This window comes from Monopterus albus, unplaced genomic scaffold (genome assembly GCF_001952655.1).
Source record: "Monopterus albus unplaced genomic scaffold, M_albus_1.0 scaffold4.1, whole genome shotgun sequence".
Lineage (NCBI taxonomy): Eukaryota > Metazoa > Chordata > Actinopteri > Synbranchiformes > Synbranchidae > Monopterus > Monopterus albus.
In genome coordinates, this window is record NW_018127884.1 from 4,464,000 (window position 1) to 4,481,444 (window position 17,445).

The 17,445-nt window shown below is 39.6% G+C and overlaps 1 protein-coding gene across 4 annotated transcripts in view; it reads left to right on the forward strand.

Annotated features, from left to right (window-relative positions):
* Nucleotides 1-4,370: 4,370 nt before the first annotated feature.
* The window catches only part of plekha7b (pleckstrin homology domain containing, family A member 7b), a 67,997-nt gene continuing 54,922 nt past the window's right edge, over nucleotides 4,371-17,445 (forward strand). For all 4 annotated transcript variants that reach the window (XM_020608153.1, XM_020608167.1, XM_020608161.1 and 1 more), the window contains exons 1-3: nucleotides 4,371-4,900; nucleotides 5,008-5,084; nucleotides 5,193-5,250. In XM_020608153.1, coding sequence (XP_020463809.1) covers nucleotides 4,725-4,900; nucleotides 5,008-5,084; nucleotides 5,193-5,250 — 311 coding nt within the window. In that variant the 5' untranslated portion in view covers nucleotides 4,371-4,724. The remainder of the gene's footprint in view (nucleotides 4,901-5,007; nucleotides 5,085-5,192; nucleotides 5,251-17,445) is intronic.

Consider the following 17,445-nt stretch of genomic DNA (forward strand, 5'->3'; position numbering starts at 1 on the left):
AGCAAAATCAAGTGCTGAGTTCACATCTCTCCAGCAGAGGGTGGTATTGTGACGTGTTGCCTAAGTCCATTATTGCCTTCTGTTCAGACTTGGCTTATTTGAGCAAATAAAGGTGCAGGAGGTAACAAGTGCATGATTAAAGCAAACTAAAAACTGTTATCCTTGTTAGCATCTATGTTGCAGCAGTTGTTCTGTTAAATCAATATAAACACTGAAAATTACAACAATCAAAAATAATTAAGGAGAAAATATTTATACTGTGTTTAAAGCAGATGCCCTCTTGCAGTTGAAACACATTAACTGCTTTGACCAGCTTGGATAAAGACATACATTTGTTGACAGGAAGTTGGCTTTCCACTGGAACTATGAGTAGCACAATAAAATTACAAACTTTTTATGAGCCTTGGCAGGTCCTGCAAGACAGTGAATCAAATTTTTATCTGGATTGGTTGGCTTGTGTCTAAAAATAGTATCCCTGCCCTGTAGATGTTAGTGTAATGGTTACAATGGACTGGAGGGTAGTTAATCATTGTCTTAGATCATAGCTTACATACATAGTGAAAGAAAGCTAGAACAGATGGGGAAGATTAAAACTGGCTTTTAATCAACTGCTATATGATGATTAAATACACTGCATACTGAACAGGAGACTTTTACCCTACACCATGCTGTAATGATTTGATTGACACTTATTTGTATACCTTACTCTGCTGCGATTAAGAAATAACTTGATTTAAAAAAAACTTGTGTCAGAATGTCATTGATTTCCTTTGTGGGTATCTGTCAAAATAGATTAGGATCTAAATTGAAGACCTGAAAGTCACATGAGAACAAGAGAATCTTTATTACATTTTCTGCTTAGCACCTTCAGTGAACTGTGATTCAGCATGAGGAGGTTCTCTGAGGAGAAGACGGTAACATTGAGTCACCTTGCTGCAATGTGAGCCTTTGGCAGGCGAGCGGCAGGAATCAGCAGCCGGGACCCCGCCGAGGCGGACCCGGTTTGTAGTCTGGCTTCCTCCCACAGTCCAAAGACATGCAGCTTGGGCTGACTGGTGACTCTAGTAAATTGTCCATAGGAGTGTGTGTGTGTGTGTGTGTGTGTGGTTGTCTGTCTCTAAGTGTCAGCCCTATGATAGACCAGCGAACTGTCCAGGGTGTACTGCATAATGTAGGCTGGTATTGTAACCCCCCCTTATTTTCTATCCTTGACTGTCACTGAAGGATTGTGTGAATAATCCATTTGGTTATTTGTAAAATTGCACCGTTCACAGCAGTTACAGACACCTGAATAGGTGCACAACACAGACTGAAAAGTTTATTATCTTCACTGCTTGTAGTACAGACACATAGTAGTGTACAAAGGAAAACACTTCAGCATTATAAGCAAAATCAAGTGCTGAGTTCACATCTCTCCAGCAGAGGGTGGTATTGTGACGTGTTGCCTAAGTCCATTATTGCCTTCTGTTCAGACTTGGCTTATTTGAGCAAATAAAGGTGCAGGAGGTAACAAGTGCATGATTAAAGCAAACTAAAAACTGTTATCCTTGTTAGCATCTATGTTGCAGCAGTTGTTCTGTTAAATCAATATAAACACTGAAAATTACAACAATCAAAAATAATTAAGGAGAAAATATTTATACTGTGTTTAAAGCAGATGCCCTCTTGCAGTTGAAACACATTAACTGCTTTGACCAGCTTGGATAAAGACATACATTTGTTGACAGGAAGTTGGCTTTCCACTGGAACTATGAGTAGCACAATAAAATTACAAACTTTTTATGAGCCTTGGCAGGTCCTGCAAGACAGTGAATCAAATTTTTATCTGGATTGGTTGGCTTGTGTCTAAAAATAGTATCCCTGCCCTGTAGATGTTAGTGTAATGGTTACAATGGACTGGAGGGTAGTTAATCATTGTCTTAGATCATAGCTTACATACATAGTGAAAGAAAGCTAGAACAGATGGGGAAGATTAAAACTGGCTTTTAATCAACTGCTATATGATGATTAAATACACTGCATACTGAACAGGAGACTTTTACCCTACACCATGCTGTAATGATTTGATTGACACTTATTTGTATACCTTACTCTGCTGCGATTAAGAAATAACTTGATTTAAAAAAAACTTGTGTCAGAATGTCATTGATTTCCTTTGTGGGTATCTGTCAAAATAGATTAGGATCTAAATTGAAGACCTGAAAGTCACATGAGAACAAGAGAATCTTTATTACATTTTCTGCTTAGCACCTTCAGTGAACTGTGATTCAGCATGAGGAGGTTCTCTGAGGAGAAGACGGTAACATTGAGTCACCTTGCTGCAATGTGAGCCTTTGGCAGGCGAGCGGCAGGAACGCTGCACCGGATTGTGCATCATTGTGTGTGTATTTTTGTGTGTAAATTAGTATGTATAAGTGGGTGTGCATGTAGTGGAGATGATGATAAATTATAACAAGGTCAAGTAACAAAACACCAGATGATTACATGGCAGCTATTCTCAGCTTTATTTTGTGGATGGGATGTGGGATACACAACAGGTTAAGTGTACATCAAACAACATCACATTTACTGTATTACTGACTGATTTCTGCCAGTCTCTGCTTGACCTTGTTCAAAGCAGCCGGATGGTACTATTCTCATAAATAAGAGATGTAATATTTCATTTTATGATTCACACATTTGGTTTGTTCCTTTAGGGTAAAATACAAATTGGTATGAGATTAGAGGCAAAACTAACATACGTAGTAAGTTTTTTTTAGTAATCCAAAACATCTTTAATGCTCCAGAGGGCATAACTACAATAATTTACACATGGGGACTATATAGACCAAGGCGCATGATTCACATTATTTTCAAAATCATCAACCGTTCACTGACCAACTGTGCCTTGTGTGAAAGCATTTACAATATGTTCCTACATTTGTTGATTTGGCCCTTGCATTTAATTTGTCATTCACCTATAGATCTCATTTACCTAATAATGAATTTCTTATGCATCTCTATGACCAGAAACCTTATATAAGGCTAGAAATATGTTGTAACAGGGAAAGTAATTTTATTCACTGACTTTTGTTTTGTCAAGAAGATAAGACTTTAGAAGGTTTACAGTGAATTGGTTTCTGAGCAGCAGTGGTATCACAGCGTTTTTTTTTTAGAGGAAACATTTTATCTCCCACTCTTTTTGAAAAACAGTGCTTTAAATCACTGAAGAATGTTAGCTAGCCTTCCCACAGGGATATCACCGATATGATCAAACCTTTGCAGATGTTTGTTGCTCTCTTCTCACTGATTTACAACCCGTGGTATTTTCCTTTTAAAGTAGATACATAAAGAGTACTGTTGTACACCTCACTGGAAACACAAGAAAGTCTCTGGGTAGGTATTTCTGATTGTTTTTCTCTAATTGTTTGACATGTTTTTTAGGATACTTATTGCTCTTCCTCAGACAAAGCACATAGTGTTGCATGGAGAGGATAGTGCATTTCTATAAGAAAGTATGTCATTATGAAGTTAAACTTTGCAGCTTGTCTCCTGGTGCTTGATGCTCAGTGAAATAACTCCCTTGCCAACACTACTGTCACTTGGAACATTGCCTGCCCTCACACAGCCCAAGTAAAATTTATGGACAGCACTGGTCAATTGGGCAGGTCTGTTTGATGCAGTGTAAACACTGTTGTAATATGCCATGGTCAGAGTCTCTGTCCTCAAAGTGTGACCGCTTTGAAGGTGATGTTCGACTGCCAAACTTCACCTAAAGTGTCTGGCACGAATTATGCACACCTTTGTTCACACACGCAAGCTCCGCCCCATGTACATAAACAGTGATAGTTTTATATAGACACTGTAGCAGTCAAATCGGTTTTCTTTCTTTGTCTCAGATATGCAAATGAATCTTTTATACCTTAAAGGCCCTACTCTTTGGGGCACACACACAAATGGAACATTTTGGTCATTGTAAATATTGTACAGAAGTATATTAAAGAGGATATATTGCAGTGTTTATTATTTACATACAAATAAGTGTCTAAACTGCTGACTTTGTGTTGATCTAACCTTTATTAAATCTTATTAGAGGAAGAGGTATCTTCATCCAGGATTTTTCACAGCTTTGTCATCATGACACAGGGACAGCACTGATTAACACACTCCCAGATTAAGCTGAATCCACCACAGTTAAAATGCAGACAAACCCACTGCCTAGAATATCATGCAGTTGGCCTTGAGCCTGTTTTGTGTTGTCTTGACTTCAACCTTGTTTGCGTTGTGGATTTTAACAACACTGGCCACAGAGGGCAGGAAATAAGCACAAGGCCTGAAGATAGCAGAGCAGGGTGGGGGGTGGGTTGACTACAGCAGGGACAAAACACTTCTGGACAATGTTTTACTTGACTTATCCGAATTTGTGCTACATCTTAATTAATGCAGCTTTAACCTTTTAATGTGTAAGACTTGCATTTTTGCTTATAATGAGAAGCATGTCACTGAAACTATTTTAGAATTACTTGTCTAAATTTCAGTTGTATTTAATTGCTAAAAATCACAGCGCCCTTCTACTAAACCACAGAGGCTGCACTCATTTCTTATCCCACAGGCTAGTAGAGGTCGGAGCCTTGTCCTGAGTATCTACTACACTGCAAGTGGGAACCGGTTAGTTCGTTTTCGCCTGCTCTGCTCTGCTAAAACGGTGCCGTGCCCATGTGCGGTATTCTTCCCCTTTAAAAAGTATGCAGTCCTGGCGGTGGTATTATCTGGGCTCCCTGGAAAGAGTCTGCAGGGAGGGAGAGGGGGGACAAGCCGAGCCGGAGAAGGGAGAGATCATGGCGGCACATCTCGGACGGGACACCCTACCTGACCACTGGTCCTATGGAGTTTGTAGAGATGGCCGGGTCTTTTTTATTGAGTGAGCGAGTTTAACTATGCGACGCTGGGTACTGTATGAGTCACAGTTAACTGGGTGTGAAGGGTTGTTGTTTTATTGTCGTTCAGTAACAGGTGTCTTTCTTGCAGTGATAAAACTCATAGCACCACTTGGCTTCATCCACGTACTGGTGAACCTGTTAACTCCGGACACATGATACGTTCAGGTACGCGACAAATAATCCGGTTTGTAGGATACCAAGGGGATATTTATTGCTGCAGTGTGTTTTCGGTCTGTGGCGGGATGTTCACTGTGTTTTTATTCGTGTTAACAGACTTGCCAAGAGGATGGGAAGAAGGCTTTACGGACGAAGGAGCCAGCTACTTCATCAAGTGAGTGAGCGTTGTTGCGTTGGCTGTGTAGCTACATTCTCATCCCATTAGAGCTGATTGTTTCGGGTTAAAGTGCTGTGTGTGAAATGCTGTTCTACTCGTTTCATTCCCTCAGTACAGTTCTCACGCTTAACATGTTTGACAGCTTTAAACTGCAAGTAAAACTAGATTTAAAGGCTGTGCTGAAAAAACGAAACCTGTCTGAGAAATGACGCAGAACCACACTGAGGTATGGATTAATGTGATCGCTGAAACCAATAATCTCTGCCTGCATTGTGAATGGAAAGTGGCACAGACTTAGCAGGACAGGAGGAAGGCTATTAAAATTCTCCTCACATCCTCCATGCAGGACCTCTACTCCCTCCATTAGGTAGGTGTACAGCCTTGGCGTGCATGTGTGTGGCAGTGAGAGGAGTGTAACCATGTCGTGGCAGAGATGCGTGGCATGATTGCATTATTGAAGCAGAGGACAGGATTTTCAAAGTCACAGCCTGGGGTTGTGATATTTTTTGTTTGTTTGTCTGTTTTGTTTTTTGGTCATTCCCACAATTAGAATTGTGTGATTTGGTCTGAAAACGTGAAAGGCACCACATCATCCCTACCACACCACAAGTTTTATGTTTATCTAGGATTATCTACAACTGCACTGCATTGGTTTTTGTGTGGATTCTGGTCTGTGGCTGTTAATGTACAGTATATCAGGTAATTACTGTGAAAGAAACCAAGACATAAGGGTGACTGGCAAATCACGCTGAAACCAATCAGATAAGTCAAATGGCAAGCAGAAAACCTACTGTAAAACAAAGAGGAGACATAAATTCTGTATCACTATGAGTTATGGTGATTCCTTCCCCTATAGCTTGTTTTAAAGTTTTGTAGTTCCAGTGCTCATAGTCCTGTTATGGCCCTATTAGTTTGGCTCATTTGTTCCAGACAGAAAGCCTATATGGAGAGATTTTATATCCCCATAGCTGTAGTTTTTCTGAGGTTCATTGTTGCTAATAAGATGTCTTTGCTTAACAACGTGCAGCATTTGCAGCGGTCTGCAAACGCCTGTTTGCTGCACTGAACTAACAATACAGACACCGCTTCATTTTAGCAATGCTTGCTGTACTCAGAAATAACCCTACACTGTGTAATAAAAGAGATGTTATAATAATAATAATAATAAAAGTCACCACAAATTTTAAATACAGGTTGCACTAAGCCAAACAGATGTCTTTACATTCAGTAGCCGCTCCGAAAGACATTCTGGCATTCAAAGAGGTGGGCTTTAAAAACACACACACAAAATGGTTTCAATATACAGATCTGTTGTTGCTGATTGTACATTGTGTGTAAGATAAAGGCAGTCTTTGTGTTTCCCTTGGTCCCTTACTTTTTCTTTGTGAGCAGTGAAGCTGTTTGATATACAGTATGGTAGTTTAAGTGTCAGAGCTGGTAAATCAGTCAACTACTTGTCGATCAGTTGAGTTGGTGGGAGGATCCAGTCTTGATCTGCCTTCTTGTTTCTTACTATTTTCCTAAGAAAAACTTTCTCTTGTTCCATTCATCTTATTTTAAACACAGCTTCCCTGTTCTCTTGGTGTGTGAAAGAAAGTCAAATCATTGTGCGTCTGCCAGTAGAACTACTGGGTTGTTATATTCATTTACAATATGATAGCATTGTGAAAAATTGCAAATACAGACATGTCTTGGTTTACAATCTCTAAATAATGACAAGGTGAATCTTTTATATTCAGTCAAAATGAACTAATTTGAATTATGTGACTTTGACTATTTAATATTTGACAGTAAATTGTAACATAGTCATAGTGAGATAGTGCTGTAGTAATGATCACAATGTTATGTTGGCCAGGTATAATGTATAAAAACATGTTTGTAAAACTAAAAACCAAATATGTTAAAACACAAAATGCAGCTATTGGACAAACCGATTGATCTTTGTTTAAGTCTTGAAACTGCGACTATGCGGCTGCAAGTTCTAGTTAATTACTGTGAGAAGGTGGGTCCAGCTTGTGAGGAGCATAACCTTATCAGTGAATTTGACCAATTATTATTCTCTGGTGGTGGAGTACTGTCATTTTCTTATTGTGGAGAAGCTGATCTCTGGTGGGTTATTTGATTTATTGCAAAAACAAATGACACTTGACATCCCATGTGTCTACAGGGTAATTATAGGAAGTGCCGCTTGTGCCAGGCGTACCTGGCTATTACCCCCAGCACTCAGCAAATTAAGCTCCTTTATCAGAATGGATATACAGGCCTGGTTAATTTCTGACTACTTTGTTCTTAAAATTTGCTTGGGTTTGGCAGATTAAAGGGTAAAAACAGCCTGTGTCCAGGAATATCTTAACAGCTTTGGTTGATTAATAATGTTAGGTGGCAGAGCTCAAACACTAAAGAGGATGAAGCTGGCTCCAGCTCAGTGGCATTATTTCTTAAAATCACATTTACAAGTTCAGACTGCTTACAAGGGACTGCTTGAACTGTGGCCTGATATATTTTAAAGTTTTGTTACAGGACTTTTGATATGCTGATATTAACAAGTCAACAGTCTGAATTGGAGAAATTGGAAGAGAAGATTATCAAAATGAATGGTTCAGGTACAATGTTATTTGTGGCAGCAGATTGAAATAGAGTGTGACTGTCTGTCACACTTCTGGCACATCTCCAAGGAAGTGACCCAAATTGAAAATCATCTGCCAGATTCACTCAGTTTCAGTCTCAGAAAATATTGTACTACTGATGAATTACATTTGCTTTGCAGGTCTGTGCTGAGAGTTACACATCTAATTCATTTAGATCAGCAAAGCAAAGCGAAACAAGCCTGAAAATGGATGTGTGTCAATGAGATGTGTGTGACATACTGTAGAATACAGTACAACCTAGTTAAGCCTCCATTTCTTCATTTAGGTTTACTATCCACCATATATCAATGGCACTCTGTGAGCATTGGAAATGTGCAATTCTATATCTCCCCCAGGGAAAAAACGACCCCGCCGAGGTACAATAGTGTCCTGTTGAGGACACAGTTCACAATGGGCTCACAATTCTGTGGGACAATTCAGGAAGAAGTATCCACACTGAAACTCACATAGATGTCATACCAAAAAGGCCTCAGTCAGTTTCTGTGTCTACTTTGTTTACTCATCAAATGTGGCAACCACTTTTTATTTTCTCAAATTTTTATTAGTGTTTAAATTCCCATTCTCCTGCTGCTTCTTAGGTTGGGCTTGCATTTTTAACTAGCTGACTATTTTTGATCAGGACAGTGCGAGTTAATTAGCCATGAGAAGTTATTGGAGTTTTGAAGCCGAGCATTTTAATGGGGGATAAAAAAAAGAAGTTTAGTATCCTCACAGGCCCTTGTTTTAATAATGCTTTCCTTTTTTGCAAACATAGCAAATCCATACCTCATTGCCAAGTTCAAAACATTGTTGCCAACAAAGATATTAGATCCAAGGTTTGATCTTTGCCCTTTCAGATTTTATTTTTTTTAACATTAAACATATTTATATTTTTTTGAACTGTCAAAATGTACTTTTAAGCTTTTAAAGGTAGGTAAAACTTCCAGTCTCTTTGTTTACAACCCTTCTTTGTGAGACAACTTGGCCACAGTGGATTATGATAGGAGTTTTGCTTGACAGATGTCACTTTTAAACTGTCTTCTCAGCTGGTCCTCCTTTGGGCTCAGTCAGGAAGACAGTCCAGTTCCTTTTTCAAAGAAACAGCAGAAACTCATTACTGACATGGCTAAGCCATTTACCTCCTTAAGAAATGATCAACACTGATTAAAACTCAGTGTAACTTCAAAGTGCATCCTCAGGTATTTAAGCTTAACAATGTAGTTCGTTGACATTAGGCTGAGATTCCACTGGGTATTGTAAATGAGACTGACTACTGTCTTATTTGCTGAGTAGCCCCATGTTGACACAAGGGGATATAGATGTAAAGGGACATGGGCCATGGGAAATAATGAGGAAAGACTGAAAACACAACTCTGAATACCAATCACTCTGAGCTTTCCTGTCACAGGGAACAGAGATGAGAAGGATCAGTGAAAAGCTTCTTTTTCAGCAAAGCTCAGGTAGTGGTGACAGAAACGGTGAGGCAGCCGTTCATTTTCGCTCATACTCTACTTATGTAGACCAGTCCATTGTGTTTACCAACATAGAATATAATATCTATAAATCTATTATACTCTACCTTCTGAGACAGTGTCCACATATAAACTGAGCTTGGGTGTTATAGGGAGAAGACATGGATGAACCTGGGTATGTAATTAGATCCATCCAACCTCCAGTGACAGATGTTTCACTTTATAGCATCCCATAACACCAACAGTGCTGCTACTGGATGTGTGCTCCAGTGAGCAAATATTAATTACATATTTATATAGTGCAGATGGCCAAATCTGGCTACATACTTGGGCTCTGTCTTAACTTTCCTCCAAATAATTTCACTCTTCTCCCAGTTTGTTTGTTGTGCCTTGTCGTGAGAAACTGCTTTGGTACACCTTGCAGGCCATCTTGCATTTGCCCTACAATTGCCCTGTTCCTGAGGGCCATGTGTACTTGTTGAACTGTGGGCTTGACAGAGTACTGTAGGAAGCGTGTTTCTCAATGCGGCGTCTGTAGACTTTGATACAGTAGTATCACTTTGAGTGCAGCTTATGCACCTTTCAGTTCCAAAGACAGTTGACACAGTGACCTTCAGCTTAAAATAGGTACTGTGAGATAGCTGTGCCATACTTGACAGGCAAAGCCATCATGGATCAGATTACTCTTGCCTTATCATTTTAAAATAAAGAAATTGTATTTATTTGATTTGGGAATCATCATTATGCATTTTTTAGTACTTGCTGATGAAATTAGCACATGTGCTGCAAACATACAGCATGCAGTCCTTGGCTGTTCTTATTGCAGTATCAATGTTTCTGACAAAACACTAGCATTTTACTTCGTGCTGCCTCTTTTCTTTCCATTACTGCAAAATGCATGCGGTGCAGGGAATGAAAATACCGAGTGGACAGGTTAAATACACTTCATTCTCAGGAACATGATGTAGTTAACTTTTACCATCCTTGCACCATAGTAAAAACAGTGGCCAAAATATTTTCGTTATTTTACAAGAAAAAGTGATGTTAGACTGGGGCAAGATGAGACACTATACACGCCCAAACAACATGGAGCATTACAAACACTTCATTTTATATTAGGATTCATGACCAAGCAATGCCAGATGAACTGCTGGTGAGGTCGTGAGTCCTCTCACTAGATTTATGTCGACCATTTGTCACTATCATCTCTCCCTGCTTGTGAGGCTGCCTGAACCTTCACTTGAGGGGAGAGCATCTTATAAACAGAGCTGTGTTATCAGTATCATGTCCACCGTGACTTATTATCAGGCTTGTGGCAGTTGAACAGTACAGTTCTATCAGGATTTACAAATAGAGTTAAGAAAGAGTCAATCTGTGAATCTGCAATGAGTAGACTGAAAGTCTGGCACAGCGAATGTTTGTGCTGCAGAAAGGAAACTTTCCATCAGACCTTGTTTGGACTTCGAGTATTTAACCAGAGAACCTGCAATGAATGAATGCATTAAGTGCTGCAGGCCTGAGGTGTGCTCCGTATGATGATGTGCATTACCTAGAGTCATTCGCTGTCCAGACAGCTTGAGCAGGTTGACCAGTCAGAGCTGGAGTGGCAGTCTGAACAGAAACAAGGCAGGGGAGATGCCCGCGCTGGGATGGGGACCTGCTGTTGCAGTTGGCTGCCCCTCAGTCAGGGGACTGACTCAGCTGATCATGAAACAGAGCTGGTTGCTGAGCTGGAGCCCTCCACTTTGGAGAAGGAGGAGAGGCAGATTGAAACAAGGTAACACTGGTTTCATGTTATTACACTGAAATTGCTTTAGGTAAACTAAGTGTTAGTTTATATACTTCAGTGTTACTATGACATGGGTAACTGTAAATAAACCTAGCATACAGGAAACAGCTGGCAACAATTTCTAAATCTTATATAGCAAATCAAAACTTTTTTTTTTGCTTTTTTGTCTACTGTCATTTTTCACTCTTTTCATGTTGCTAAAGAATGAAACTCTACACTTGAGTAATTTCAGCTGCCTCTCTGTAAGAAAGAGAGTTTGTATATCCTCCCTGTGACTGAACTCAAATGACGTTTCACTGTGCCGCATTCTGTCAGAGCCTGAATGAGACTGAAGCCACTGCGGAGAGGAGCAGGTTCTCTGCTCATATTACACTTAGATCACAAAGACACTGTTCTCATCACATCTGACGGGTGAGACAAGAAGTGGTTAGTCAGCAGCAACAAAGGTGGAAGATAGATGATGTATAAAAATGAACGTCTTTCTAGCAAGCAGGTGCCCATTTATTTATTTTTTCTTCAACAGAATCCAGTGTTTGGTGTAAATGTGATAGTAATTTTAATGCGAGAAGCTCATATCACCAGTGGAAAATACAGGATCACGTTTATTTTCTGCAAACATAGAAACGTTTCATTTAGATTAAAGCACTTTGGTTTCAACATGTCCATCCGGTAAAGTATTTTAGTTCTACTATGAATCTGTTTCTGAGCACTTGTTCAAACTATCACCTGCATGCTACATGTAGAGCAGCATCTGTTAAACTGTCTGAACTATTAATTATTTATTGTACAACAGTGTTCAAATTGTATTAATCAGTATTTTTATGTGTATTAACAGTTGATCATATGACTACCTTTAATGTGAATGGTATCACTTACAGTGATAAATGCACAGAAAAGAAAACCAAGTATATTTGGTGGTCAAAAACACAGCTCAATGCTAATAACACTTACAACACTGGCTATGCTTACATGCACACAGGAAGTGTTTGTGAGAACTATTTGAAATCAGGTTAAGGCAGGACACAAGATGACTTTGAACCCGATTTTTCTCTGTGCCCCATGGAAAAACTTCACCAGTAGATGGTGTGTTTTGTGTTGATCTAAATACAGTATATTCATTATTGTCTAAGCTCTGAATAACCTAACATTTTAACAACCTTAGTTTAACAGCAGAGCTGAAAAATATCTCTCATTGTGGTTTACTTGATGGAATATTTCAGTTTCAATTAATGGAATATGAAAAAGATAATTGAAATGGCCCAGCTGGCCAATGCTAGTGAGAGCAGATCTGGTAGTTTGGGAAATTTCACTTACTGCAGCGTTTATTGAACACATTGACCTCAGTGCTGTGTGAGTTCTCACAACCCAGTCTAACTGAATTTGCTGTAGTGCAGAGATGCAAAGCTCATTCTTTTAATTAATGATCTAACTGATTCTCATTTTTACTATTCTAAGTATCTGTGATCATTTATCATCACTGTGATCAATTTTCACCTAGAGTTTTCATTGGTTAGTAAGAATGTGCAGCTAACACGTCATGGTGATATTTTATACTTGGAAGTGGGGTTCTGTTGTGGCCACTAGATACTGCTGTTGAGTCTTTGTCTATTTTTAACAGTTTGATGCCGTTTCATATGTTTCAGTTTTTTTTTAAATCAAGATAGGTGGTTTTGGATCTGAAGTGTTTCTTTTTTGTGCACGCTTGTATTGGTTACCTGACATTTTGAAAATGAATTAAAACTTAACTTCATAGCAGAGTTGACCTCTGACAGAATGTTTTACCTTCATACCTACAGTTCTCCATTACATGCTTACTCAACTATACTGCTTCCTTCCTCTCGACTTAAAGCCTGCGGTATATTTGCAACGCCTTGTTCTGGTTTGACGGGTTTCTGATTTGTGAACAGAACAGACTGGGGTTGATACAGTGCTATTGTAGCTTCATTTTGTTACCCAGCAACAGGATGACAACAGTGAGAGTACAGTATAGATATCAGAGTGAAGTATGAATGTTGACCTGGCGGCCTGTTGTACAGTATGTATTGACCTAAGCCACCTTCATCTATCCCTCTGCTCTTATCTATATGCCTCTCTGTGGATTATTGAACTGGCACTACAGCAGCCTTGAGGCAGCGACTGAGCTATAGTCTGCCCTCCAGGCCTCTCTCCCTGACTGCCTGGGATGTGATCTGATAAAGAGAGCTCAGGGTGAGATGGAAGGCTCAGGTTGCAATCAGAGACCAAGGTCAGCACTTTATGTTGACTGGACAACATAATAGGGTAAATACTGCTCCTCCGATCACCAGAAAGAGTGGTGTCTTAGGAGAATTTTACATCAGGCCCTTTCCCCCATCTTCATCTTCAAAAAGGGAACTGAACAGTGCAGCATTATCATTTTATTTCTCTCTGAAGAAGATGAGTAGATCTATGTACTGTAAGTGCTGGCAGTGTTGCTGAGTGATCAAGAGTAAAGAGAGAGAGGGCTGAAACAGCAGTTATACTCCTATCTGACACTGCTCTTTGCACCCATTCTAGCACACCCACCTAGCACACAGCTAAAACAGGCTCAGTTAGTACAGGTTAAGAGAACAGAAAGGCACACTCCTTCAGAATAACGAAGGATTTAGACATTTGAATTGCTTTCCACATCTGATCACTAACTGGTAAGTACAAATGGAAATACACTACAGAGGCTACCAATCTATTGGATATTTAAATTATAGTGACACAGTACAATATCAGACAGTGCTGTTTTGGAAAAGAAATTAGAATTGTCTTGATTTATCCAGTTCACGTTTTAAAAGCTACACAAAGTTCTAATTTCATTGTGATTTTTCTGTTTGATAAATATTATGAATATGCCCTGATGTTTCATTGCTTTGTCATCTCTGGGCTATTTTCTTACTTATCTCCTTTATAAATAATGATTTTTTTCTCCTCATTGCAATGTATGAACTGATACTTCTACCAGAGAATATTTGCTCATTTTATTGTAGTCATACTATTATTTGTTGCAGTAGTGAAAGAAGCATTTACAGATTGACATTGTTAAAATACACTGCTACAAGTAAAATGCTTGCATCCAAAATCTTGCATAGTCCTGATTTTAACTAGTAACTATAGTATATGTATCTGTCCAGTATGGTGGAGTAAATATTAAAGTGCATCATGAAATGTGATGAAGTACAGTTAAGTGCAAGCACCTTAAATTTGCAACTTTGTACAGTATTTGAGTAGTAGCGTTACTTCCCACCACTGTCGGTTTTTAGTCATTTTTTCATGCTTGGATTATTTGTTAGAAATGCTCTGGTAGGGAGGTGAGCGAGTAAAAAATGACGGACCCAGGTAGCTGACTTCGGTGCAAGAAGTGCTCTATTTATTTACAGTGAAAATACGTGTACAACCAGGTGAAGGAATATGGAGCAGAACCAGGTGTCGAGCGGCAGTCCGGGAAAACATACAGTTAGTGGTGGGTGATAAGGAAGAGGCCGGGCTGCGGACGCTAGGATTCACTCCTGGACTGGTCATGGAGGTTGGCTGCTGAGGGGACAAAGTCAGAGTAACGGTTAATGGAAGACTGTGCATCGACCTGCGTGGTGGAGTGATGTGGAGTTGTGGAGGTCCGTGGTCCGAAGGAGCGATAGCGGCTGGGAAGACAATACACGGGGCACAAGGCAGGAACGGAGCTGGGAAGAAAAGCATGAGCAAAATATGTAGGCATAGAATAGGGCTAGAGTCTAGAAAGAACTGGTAGGGAAGTGGACAATGTGCACGGTATAAATAGGAAGAAACTAATCAGGTGCAGCTGGTGGTGATTCAGGGGACGTGAAGCAGGTGTGTCAGATAAAGAAATCAGGGGTAAGGGAGCTAAAATAGAGGGAGACAAGTGAGAGAGGCAGGTGCAGCCGGGCAAACCTGACAGTCAGTGGTCTGTAACTAAATGTGTTTATTTTTGTTTTTTGTTAAACAGCTGTGAAAAATGTGCAGTGAGAAGTTACATCTATCCTATAAAACAAATTTCTGATATTCTGAAGTCAGCTTTCCGTTACATAAGTCCAAGAGTCCACTACAAATCCATACACTGGAGACGAGTATGAGTTTATTGTTGGATATTGTTTCATGATCTGACAAACCTGACATGAAAGAAAACTGTAGAAAATCTCAGATCACATTCCTGCCCTTTGGGTGGTGTGACTGCGCCTATTGTTGAATCCATTTCATTCTCATATATCATGTACTCTGTTTCCCTCTTTCTCATTATATCGGTATGATCTTAATCATTGTTTACAGGATGTATTTCATTACTGTTTGGAAACTACCTGTTACCTCATTTCCTATAAATCCCATTTTTCCAAGAATTTCTTTCAAACAACATGTTAAAATAACTTGATACCAGTGTAGGAGACTAAAGATGCAGGTGTCTGATTTAGAAAACAATTTCCACATGAATATGTCCTTGGAAGTCTGTATCTTAATTTCTCTGCTGAGCTGTCCTTGATCTTTATCAAGCTGCAGGTGCAGGAGTATGAAGTGCTGTTCTGAAAACTTAATAAATTCTTTCATTTTGCTTTATTTGGTTCCATGTTGTAGTACTGGTGATACTGGTTTAGATTTGATAACTTTTCACAAATAACTCAACTATGACAGAAGGAAGCAAAATGAGAGTTTTCCTGTTATCAGTGTGGAACTCTGTGCTGATAAGAAAGACTCATTGCTCCCACACACAGTTCTCAGTGGAGTTGTATATCTCTGCCCTCCTTCAACCACCAGTCAGACGTCCAATAACACAACTCCAAAAGTAGATGTAATCCCAGTAAGCCACAGGTGACCTTCCAGATTGGCTGCCCAGATCTTCACATTTTCCCCTCCTTTCACACACTGCCTCCCCTCCTCCTCTCTTCCCCAGGCTCCCCTTGTGGTGGTAACCCGCAGCTGAAATAGGGCCTTTGTGGGGTGGAGGCAGCACGCTGCAGCCAGGACCTGTCACATAGCTCTCAGCTCCACAGTGGGACCAAGGCACCTGAATACAGACTGTGAGGGAGGGTAACAGTGTGAGTGAGATCAAACCTAACACAAGGAAACAAGAACACTTCTCCTGTAGAGTCCGACTGACAGCTTGGGAGACTTTTGTTTTTCTTGAGTCAAAGGGATTGGAGCTGTGTGCTGATAGAGTGTGTGTGAAAGTACTTTGAGTTTGAAAACAAAAAAGTGCAATGGATAAAGATGCTTTACAGGACTATGAGTATCCTGACCTGGATCCTGTGCCATCCAAAATTGAACATGAGTAAGTACATTCCTATTGTCTTTATTAAGGATTAATGTTAACGTCTTTTAGGCCTAAATATCATTCACTTACAGTTGTTTAGTTTTGTGTGCTTCTCTTGGTTGTCTAAAGAGCCATTATCTTGAGCAAAATATAATCAGTCCATGGTTAATATATTATCCGAGCTTTTGCAAGTCAGAGCAAACTTGCTGTGAGATACATCTCTCATTGAGATATTATGTGACACTTGGCACACTTCTCCAGAGTCAGTGTCAGCGTGTCGTCTTGTTTCTTTTAGTTTTTTGTCATATTGTTGTAGAGGCTGTATCATTTTCATGTTTTGAGCATGCAAGTTGTTTTGGAAACTGGTAGGTTTTGCCTACAAAAGCACAAAGGTATATTCAATCCAAAATTGTGTTTAAATGTTTTACTGTACTTTTTTTTCAGCCACAGAAACTAAATATGTAGTACTTGGTACCACGCAAAGTTGGACAAAGGATCCAAAGCCTCTACACTGTTATAATGTACCATCATTCTTTGCACTGACCCGTCCCACAATGCAACCTGATACATGTTTTCTTACACCTAAATTGCTTTGCATTGAGAAAAAAAAACATGTTTCCACTGGTGCAGAGTGTTTTAAAAAAATACAATAGGTGAACAAAATGACTGAAGTACAATGAAACAAGTGTCATTTATCACCTGGTGCCATATTTAGCTAATACACTGTCTGGCTGTTTGCAGACATAGAGACTGTGTTGAGACGCCTAATCACTAGCGAGCTAAGTTAGCTTAGATGCTAAACACTCAAATATGTCTATCTCTGGAAATGTGAATTTTGACACTGCCAAACAAGTCTCTGGTCTGGTGCCAGGCTGTTTTCTGAATGCCAGAGTTACAAATTCACTCACAAATGGCCATTTCTATGCTCGTAGACACTATATGGAGTAGCCTATTTTTTTTAATCTCCAACTTTTAATACAGTGCAAGTTTTTCTCTGAATATCAGAGTTGTAATTACCAGCCCATGACCAGGCATTCC